Raw genomic sequence first — 10,304 nt, 5'->3', positions numbered from 1 at the left:
AGCTTCCGGTGAACTGTTTTTCCATTACAAAATTGTCACGTTTAAGATCTGATTTCTTAAAAAATACAATTTTAATGCCTGTTAGATATACAGTATGAAATGGGTGTCAGAACGGACAAGAAGCACGGCATTAAATTCCATTTCCCCCTGCCATGTTTTTAAATAGACATTTATATCACCCCAGTATTTTCAATTGAATTTCTGCACTAGCTTGTTGCTACTGACGGCGCTAGTGGTTACAACAGTCTTTCATCTTATTTTACGCTTGAACAACTAAATGCTTAACTCTATTTAACTGAACGTATTGTAATTACATTACAACATCGATGCTGTAAAAACAACATTGTGTAATTAAAAGTAGCGACACTAAGCTTTCGTTGGCTTTAAAACTCTAGCTGTGCATCTGTTTAATAGAAATTTCTACAAAATGTTTTCAGAACTTAAATGCTAAATATGATGACATTTCCTGTATGAGTTACTTCATTCATTCATTCATTCATTTTCTTTTCGGCTTAGTCCCTTTATTAATCCGGGGGTCGCCACAGCGGAATGTACCGCCAACTTAGCCAGCACATGTTTACGTAGTGCAAGCACTTTCAGCCGCAACCCATTTCTGGGAATGTATAAGTGACTTATAGTGTAATATTTACTTCAATTTTCATCCCCATAATGCATATCAGCTATCAATCTTTTATAAACAATGAAACAAGAGTTCTGACAGACTTTATTTAAATTGTTTGCATACTTTTATCTAAAGCAATGAGCACCGCATCAAGTGGCGAAATTTATAATTATATGTGTTTTATTGGAATTAAACCGTTTGCCTTAAAATGGCTAGTGCTGAAAATAAGTAGCATGTTTAATGGATTTTCAATTACATTTTTTAAACCATGGCTTACAGGTTGCAGTAGGCTACTTTTTACCACAAGTAAATCAAACTTAAAGTTCTTCAAAAATGCTGCCCACAGATCTGAAGTGGTTTACTCACAAAAACATCCACATTACTTGCTCAGAAAAATAATTTTTAATGTTTAAGCAAAACATAGGCTACACTTGGTAAATGTATCGACACAGATTTTCCAGTTATTAGTGTTTCAAGCAGTAAACTTTTTATTTTTATGAATGTGTATGTAGGTCAATGATATCTATGCAAATATGATGCTGTCAGATTTAAATTATTTTTAATTTCTTTTAATGCATCAATAAAAAAAAGAACAGATAATTTCTGCAGGTCAAAGGTTTGGTGTAAGTAGGATTTTAAAATGTTTAAAAATAAAACTTCTCCTGCTCACCAAGGCTGGATTTATTTCATGAAAAATACAGTACAAATTGTAAAATTGTAAAATGTTATTGCACTATAAAATAACTGTTCAAAAGTAGTTTATAATTTAATTTAATAATTTGAATAATAAAGATTAATTTTAGCGTCATCACTGAAGTCTTCAGAGTCACATGATCCTTCAGAAATCACTCTAATATTTATTATTATTCTCAATTATTAATAATAACAGTAATAAAAGCAATAATGACTGGAGTAATAATTTCATTTGAAACTACATACAATAAGAAAGCAGTTATTTAAAATTTTAATAAATATTTTAACTTTTTTTTTTTTTTTACATTTAATAAATGCTGCCTAGATGAACAGAATATTTTTCTTAAAAAACAAACACTGACCCCAAACTTTTGACCAGTAGTGTAGAGTTGTGTATGAGATAGATACACTGAAAAAAATAATTCATTGTATTTACTAATTTTTTTAAGGTAACTTTTTTTTTTTTTTTTTTTTTTTTTTTTTTTTTACAATTAGGACTGAATTTAAATAAAATCAAATTGAGCTGAACTTTGCTCAATTTAATGTGTTTGTTTAAATTCAGCCTATATAAATAGTTTGGACCCAGTAACTTTAAGAAAAAAAATTGCAAATCCAATGAATATTTATTTCAGTAAACAAAATGTAAATTATAGGCCTAGTTATTTTTTCTACCTGTATTGCCTCTTTTTTGTGTACATCAACACCACAGTTCTGCTCTTACTATCTTTCATATTTATCTAAAAAATCAAAGTTTCTTTATTTGTGTTTAAAATACGCAAGACAAGGGCTATAGTAGCCTATATCGATCAAAATAAATTGTGCAAAATTGTAATTAAATGTAATTAATCGTGTTTTTGTCTTTAATTCTTTATCTGCCCCACTAAGAAAAAAAGTGGTTGGATTACATTTCTCAGCTTCTAATGTCTAGTTAACACACTCTATGCATTTTTTTCAACATATCCCATAATTTCTAAAATATCAGCCTCTTCATAAACTATGAAATATATGAAATTGTGACTACTAAATCACCTTTTTAAAGTATGCCATAAAATATTTCAGATTCTCATTTAACATGCTTTCTACTTTTTTTCTTTTTCTTTTTTCACAATAAAATCAAAATCAAGTGTAGTAGTGCACCAGGATTATATTTTATTTATTTATTTTTAAACCAACAATGCTGTGTGTGTAATCCATTATTTATCATTATTTAAAACAGTAAAAACATGGTCAACCGTTAGGTAGCGTTGCAGCCAAAGGGTTAGAATAGAATGTTAGCATAAAAGAACACGATTTTGTTTTTGATACTTTTTATCCTAAGATCAAAGCAACAGCGGATATGTGGGCATGCGCAGTTAACATGGGCGTGTTTTAAACAGGACCCGCCCCCATGAGGGAATGCCTGAAACTGCGCAGGGCAAAAGCGACCCTCTAACCGGGGTAGACGGATACAGCCTTGGGTAATTAGATTTCGGCGTCACAAAAGACAAAGCGTTTCAGTTCATTTCGTTTTAAATCAGAACTGTGAATCCAGATATAAGGATATTAACGGACACCGGGCAGGCGGTGTGTGGTTTCAAGAACGCTAACTAAACCCAAAGAACAAGAAATCACTCAGAACGCCATCAGAAGTTCAACGAAGTTTCTCGGTATTCATCATGGAGGAGAAGAAGGAGGAGAGCGAAGCGGAGATACACGAACACGGACCCGAACACTGGTTCTCCAAATGGGAGCGCCAGTGCCTCGCTGAGGCCGAGAGGGAAGAACCGAGCGAGGAGGAGGTGGACCAGGACCAGGAGAAAATGTGGCACCTCTTTCAGAATTCCGCTACGGCGGTAGCGCAACTTTATAAAGGTCTGTGACCGGAGAAAGAGACCCCTTTAGCGGCCCTCCGACTTCCAGCAGCTTGGCTAAAGAACCGTGCGTTTCTAGAAACAAATTGCGTAAACCCGGTGTTTCTCGACTGACCCACATTTTTTTCGAAGTGAAAAGCCTATTATATGGTTTGACCATTAAAGTGATAAAAAAAGATTTAGGGTTGTTCTGATCGTGTGGCTAATGATTAGCTTTAGCCGGTCTGGCTGTGTTTGACAGTTTGTTCGTTGTTGTTGTTGGCCTTGCTAACCGGCTAGCCTGAATGTCGGCTAGTTAGCCCGTTGACACATTTTTTTTTTTTCGGTTTAACTATATGTAGAGGACAACATGTATTTAAGCAGATCACACTCACGTTGTGTATTCTTTAAGAAAAAGCAGATTTTAACAACTTGCCGGTTAGTGAGCTAGCTTGTTCCCCATTGTGGCTGTGTTTTAAAACCTAACGTTAGGGCACTTCACTAACGTAACCTCCCTTTGTGTAACAGGCACTTTGAACGCACATATGTTGCAATATGCCTTCCAGGTATGTGCTTTCTACGACTTGCCTGGTAAAAACAAGGAGTGCTATTTAAAGGGATGGTTAATTCAAGTTAAATACTATGATGTTATATGCTATCTGCTCCACACCTGATATGTTAGAACTCGAATAGAAGGGTTAGGGTCTGACATTTTATGGAAGGAATGCAATGAGTGTGAATAGTAGCAGTATGTTATTCCCTAACATTCTTTAATTACCTTCATAATTTTCAGTAATAGGATTTTGTATGGCTTTAGGGGAATATTTCTATAAATATTTGTAACGGACATAGCAGAACACCTGAAATAATTACTTTATTACTTAAGCATTTTCCATAGTGAGAGTTAAGTTGATAAAAAGAGCACTTGTCAATACAGTTGAAGTGAATATGGAAAAGAATATCAGTCTTTTAATGTTAAGATATTTTAATATTTAACTAATGCCTGTCGTTGAGAATATTCTTAAAACATTTCTCAGTCTAAATTTAATTGCATCTTTTACTTTAAGTGTTGACATGCTATGAAATATTGGCATGTTAATGTACTGAACAAATATTTAAAAAGTGTATATTTTGACTATTTTCTAATTTTTACATGATCTTTATAGACCCAATCTCAATGCTTTTCTGGCTCTTAATTTATTTAAATCTGACTTGCCTTTGCCATGCAAGCACCCCTGATTCTATTTCTATCTTGCAGATCGAGTCTGTCATCAGCAAGGACCGTCACTGTGGTCTCCGTTTCAAAATTCTGCAACAGCAGTAACTAATCTTTACAAAGGTATTAAACTTTTGTGTTTACATGTATCGCTGTCCACAATCATGTATGAATTGCGTAGAAAATTAATCTTGAACATGATCTGTTCTCCTCAACAGAAAGTGTTGATGCACACAAGAGGAGCTTTGATTTAGGAATTCAGATCGGCCATCAGCGTCGAAATAAAGATGTTTTGGCCTGGGTGAAAAAGCGAAGGAGAACTATACGAAGGGAAGATTTGATAAGTTTCCTATGTGGTAAAGCACCACCTCCAAGGACTTCTAGAGCTGCCCCTAAAATGACTGTCATGTCTCCTATCCGGGCACCTTCATCGGACACAGTGTCATCTGTAGAGACTGATTTACAGCCCTTCTGTGAGGCCATAGCACTACATGGTAAATATTACTGCAATCTCAGAGTTAGGGTACAGAAGACTAAACATTACTGCATGTGTCATCATGGTACATATATATATATATATATATATATATATATATATATATATATATATATATATATATATATATATATATATATATAAATGTCTCGGCCTTTAGTGGCTGTGGTTCATACACTGTAAAAATGCTGGGTTCCACACAATCCTTTCATCTTGTCTCAATGCAAATCAATTAAGTTAACCTATGGTTTTTACAATCTTAAGTTGACTGAACATAAAACATTAAGTTGTCCCTAAAAAAACCTTAACGGTATTGTTTCAACTCATTTTAAAGAAGTAGCATTTTAAAGAAGCAGCAGAAATAATTTAAGTGTAGTTTACATATGGTAGTGTTATATAAATGTTTATTACTAGCTTTTTATACAGTGGATATTTCTAATATGCATAATAGCTTATGTTCTCAGAAAATAAGTCGCACTTGGTCAAAAACACAAAAAAACCCCATAGTTTTAAGTGAGGTTTTATAATTCAGAAATGATGTAAAGTAAAACATTGGTAGTCCTATATAGATTGAAACATCTACAAACAGTAGAACTTTGTATTCTCTAGTACCTAGCACAAAAAGGACAATATAAAAGGTTGGAGCTAGACTTAATGCTGAACGCTGTTGGTTGATAGAGAATCGTCACCAGTGCGTACAACAAGACATGGGAACGAAAATACAGAAAGCTTTTTTTTTTTTTTTTTTTAAATACACAGCCATAATAGTACAATGACAAAGCATCAGCAAAGAAACATGCTCAATTCTTTCATCATCTGTTCTTGTTACTAACAGCTACATGTCAAGAAGCAAGACCAGAATATGCTATTGTTGTCTGCTGGGCTGTTCACGTGTGTCTAAAAGTGTGTTAAACTTGAAATGTGCTGCTTCTGCATGCACTTACCGCATGACTACATTTAAAATAACGAACTTGAGTGTGCAAAAGACGTGGTGTGTGAACTGCTGTCTTCCAGCGAGAATAACATCAATTACATTTATTTGGCATACACCACATGCATTCACTAGTGGAAACCCACGTCTGATCAGGATGACCTGTACTGTAGTGAACTGTACCACTCAGTGGAAACAAGGCATAGTTGAATATTGCTATCTAGATGTCTCCAGGCCAGGACACTTATAGTCACAGTGTAAACTGCAATAATGTTGTTTTGTGAAAATAATAATTTCATGCAAATACATATATTAGGTGTTCGGCAACCACAACAACAAGGATGGAATGCAGGAGTGCGTTCAGCCTGGACAAATGCTGATCATTTTTATCAAGAGTTGCAACAATAGCATTTATTTTTGAAGAATTTTCATGGTCTACGCAAATTGGTATAAATTCGCATTTGATACTTCCAAATATGCCTAATAGAAATAGAGTGCTCTGATTGGCTGTTCAGCTACAAATTAGTGCACGAAAACTGAATTGACTAAATTAAGCAAATGACGCTGATAAAGAGGGAACACAAAGAAGCCTTCTTTCATTTCATTTGATTTCTTATATGCCTGCAAAAAATATGGATTATTAGACATATTTGCATGACCAAATCCTTCTATGGTGAGAGACAAAATACAGTGAAACAGGCATAAGACGGTATAATAATCTGACAGTATGATAACCATGGAAAAGAATATCATGGTGTAATGGTATTGTGATTACTGCTCTGAAATATGGACTTTTGAAATGTCTGGATAAAAACAAAAACATTTTCCCCCATTGAACACAATATATTTTATTTTGAGAAACATTTAAAATAATTTGGAACAGTAAATGTCACGCTAAATAATTCAAATGAACTATTAACCTCTGCTGTCTTCATTAGTTTCAAAAACACTGATTTCTTTACAATTTAAAACAGCATCTTTGGATATATTTTCTGCTAGACATACTGTTAAAAACAAAAAAAACGTTAATAAAAAAATCCTTACACATAACGTTATGACTTTTCCAAACCGTGGTATACCTTGAAAACGGTTATCGTACCATGCCTACTGTGAAGATGGAGCTTAAATGCTGCTTTGCATGCAGCTTGTATGTGTGCAGCACTAGTTCTGGTTTTCCTTTGAGGAATGACAATACTGCCACCTGCAGATATGAAAAAATGCATCCACTCATGCATGCTCAGAACGCTTCTGTTCTTATTTCAGTTGGCTGTCATCCTATTGGCGTGTTCCAGATGCAGCCAGCACAAGGCGACAACCTGTTTTCACCGCTGCTAGTAATTTGACGTCTGACATTTTGTGTGCCCCAGGCTTTATTCATAAAGTAATATTGCCAACTATTAACCTGGCATGCGTAATGCAGCATCTTCAGTTCTATTCACAAAAAAAGTTTCTGTCAACTGTCATCTTTATGCCTGTCTCACCATGAAACATACTTTATTAAAACATAACATTTTACAAGTTGTTTATACTGAGCACTTGGATGGATGTTTATTCAATCGTATCCCCTGGAAGAATTTTAAGTTATTTGTCATATTCATTCATTCATTTTCTTTTCGGGCGTAGTCCCTTTTTAATCTGGGGTCGCCACTGCAGAATGAACCGCCAACTTATCCAGCATCTGTTTTACACAGCAGATGTCCTTCCAGCTGCAACTCATCTCTGGGAAACATGTTTGTCATATATTAAACTAAAAAATCATGTCTGTCAATTTTATCTAGCGATGTTATTTTTTTGTGAATGTTTTTCAATTATGAAGTTATCATGTCATATGTTTTAATCTATAATGATCTTGCCATGAAATAGACATAAGTTGCAGATGTAGCAACAAACAAACATCTTTATGCAAAGCTTAAACAAAAGTAAAAGTGTTTCAGCCTGTAGTGTGTTTTTGTTTTGTTAATGATGTACCGTTTGAGTGAACAGCCTTGTTAAAATGCATTATTCATAGATACCAGATATTGACAGTTGTTTTTAAAGTACATGCAATAATGAGATGTATATATTTATTTGTCTCTCCAGGTCTAAGTGGAGCAATGGCCAGTATCAGCGTCCGCTCAAGCACTCCCGGCTCCCCTACTCACGTCAGCGGCAGCTCGAACGCAGGCCGCAGGCGCAACGGACTGCACGACGTGGACTTGAACACTTTCATATCCGAGGAAATGGCTCTCCACCTTGGCAGCGCAGGCACCAGGAAGCGGAGCTCGGTCCAGTGCGCAGACGTCATCACAGACTCGCCAACCCATAAACGCAACAGAATGCTCTGAATTCAGCTGTTGTTCTGTATGCTTTGTGCTGCTTCAAATAAAAAAAAAGCCACTTAATCCTCAACACTTGCGTTCCCTGAGAAGGAAACGGGTATGGCAGTACACTTGTGTATCGAATACAGTATGCCATATGGTGGAAGCTAACACACACACACACCGCTCCATGCATGTCCACTAGTTTCTTTTTGCGCAAACCATAAAATCAATCCCATCAGTCAAGTGGCCGAATTCTTTGTTTGAATTATTAACTACTAGATTACAACATGCGATTTTTTTTTTTCTTCAGTTTACAATATCTCCTAGTTGAGCTTCCTAGCATTGCCAAGCTAATAACACAATGTTTTCAGATAAAGGTGTCCGCATCAGTTCATACTTTTTAGTTTTCCGAGGCGCTCGCTGAATGGCAGTTCTGTTGTGATCGTTTCAGAAATGTGCAACATTATTTTGGTCATACTTGAAACTGCTGCTGATCTTAATGTTTGTGTGAACTTGAGATGGTTGCAATAATGATTATGCACTAATGCATTCAGTTTTTTTTTTTTTTTTTGAGGCTTAACACAATGGTGCAATTGTTGACATTTTCCATTTCAAGGCTGTTGTGATTGGGTTAAGGGGGTTAGTGAGTCTTTGTGCTGTAAGAATGGCGTTCTCTCAGGAGAGGACCCGAAGTGAAAGGCAAAACTGTGTCGTCTTGAAATTGAAGTGTCCTTTTAAGTGCTTTCCAAATCCAGGCCAGAGGATTTGGAGAGCTGCACATGTACTGATGGTGTATAGAAGTCAAGCTGGACTCTGACCCGCTTCCAACTAGAAATATATGTCAATTTGAGCTCCTGGGAAATTAAAAAAACTTGTCCTTTTTTTGGAGATAATACTCTCATGGATCACTTTGAATCTAACATGGGTTTTCACTTTGCCCTTGTCATTATTTGTTGCAATTAGTGATCCTCACATTGATATTTGTAGTGTTTATGAGGTGAGCGGTGGGGAATCATGAGGTCGTTCTGTCAAATCCCAGTCAAGTCTATTTAGTTACACATGTTTCAGAGATGTATCTGTTTCTGTAAGGTGAATATTGGCTATTAATTTCGAGATTAATTTCACAACGTGCTTCTAATATTGATTGATATGAAAAGGAAGTGATTATTATCGATTGAACTGACATGTGATGCATTCTGTTCATTTAAAGGTTAGGAAGTGTAAAGCTAACCTCTTTTCTGGAAAGTAAAATAGATTATTCGGAGCATCATAATGAAACCACAGTTGCCATTTTTGAAAAAACTTGTATAAGTTATAGGCTAAGTTATTATTAAAGTTACATTTGTATGTTCACATTAAACGTGTGTTTTGTTTGCATTTGTCACGTCCGGTCAAGAGGTACAGATGTAGATTAAAGTGTAGGCATGGGCCAGTATAAGATTCTGAAGGTATGATAATCTTGGAAAAAAATCACGGTTTCATGGTATTGTGATTACTGCTCCAAAATAAGTTCTTTTTAAAAGCCTGGGTAAAAAGCAAACACTTTTTTCCCCTTTGAACACAACATATTTTATTTTGAGAAACATTATTCCATATTTTGGAACAGTAAACTTAAATGAATCATTGACTTCTGCTATCTTCATTTGTTTAAAAAAACACTGCTGTCTTCATTTGTTTCAAAAACACTAATTTCTGAAAAGTTTAAAACATTTGGATATCTTTTTTTGCTGGAGATACTGTTTTCCAAAAAAAATGGAAATAAAAAATCGTACACATATGTTAGGAACGGTATTACAGAAAATTTTGACAATTCCAAAACCTTGACATTTCCAAACCTGGGTATATCTTGAAAACGTTTATTGTCCCATGCCTATTAGAGTGATAGCAAAATCTTTCTAATAGTTCACACTTTCAGTATGTGTATGCATATTTTTAATAGAATATATATATTATATTATAGATGCTACATATTTAAAACACTGATTGATAAGCGTTAGTCACTAGCATGAAGTTTTTTTTTTATTGTAAAGTTCTTCAGTGACTCTCAGCTGCCCTCTTGTGGTAATTCATATATAAAACACGAGCCAATAAAAAAACAATAATATCTAATATTTAAGCAAAATGAAAATAAACACAAATCATAAATACATTATATATATATATATATATATATATATATATATATATATATATATATATATATATATAGGCAAAATC

At 34.6% G+C, this 10,304-nt stretch overlaps 1 protein-coding gene across 1 annotated transcript; it reads left to right on the top strand.

Annotated features, from left to right (window-relative positions):
• Positions 1 to 2,679: 2,679 nt before the first annotated feature.
• Positions 2,680 to 9,447, top strand: hapstr1a (HUWE1 associated protein modifying stress responses a). Its single transcript, NM_001328166.1, has 4 exons — positions 2,680 to 3,166; positions 4,403 to 4,483; positions 4,579 to 4,854; positions 7,867 to 9,447. Exons 1-4 carry the CDS (start codon positions 2,971 to 2,973, stop codon positions 8,109 to 8,111), a joined length of 798 nt encoding a protein of 265 aa, NP_001315095.1. The 5' UTR covers positions 2,680 to 2,970; the 3' UTR covers positions 8,112 to 9,447.
• The last annotated feature ends 857 nt before the right edge of the window (positions 9,448 to 10,304 follow it).

This window comes from Danio rerio, chromosome 3 (genome assembly GCF_049306965.1).
Source record: "Danio rerio strain Tuebingen ecotype United States chromosome 3, GRCz12tu, whole genome shotgun sequence".
In the NCBI taxonomy this organism is placed as follows: domain Eukaryota; kingdom Metazoa; phylum Chordata; class Actinopteri; order Cypriniformes; family Danionidae; genus Danio; species Danio rerio.
This window is presented reverse-complemented; position numbering and strand designations above follow the sequence as displayed.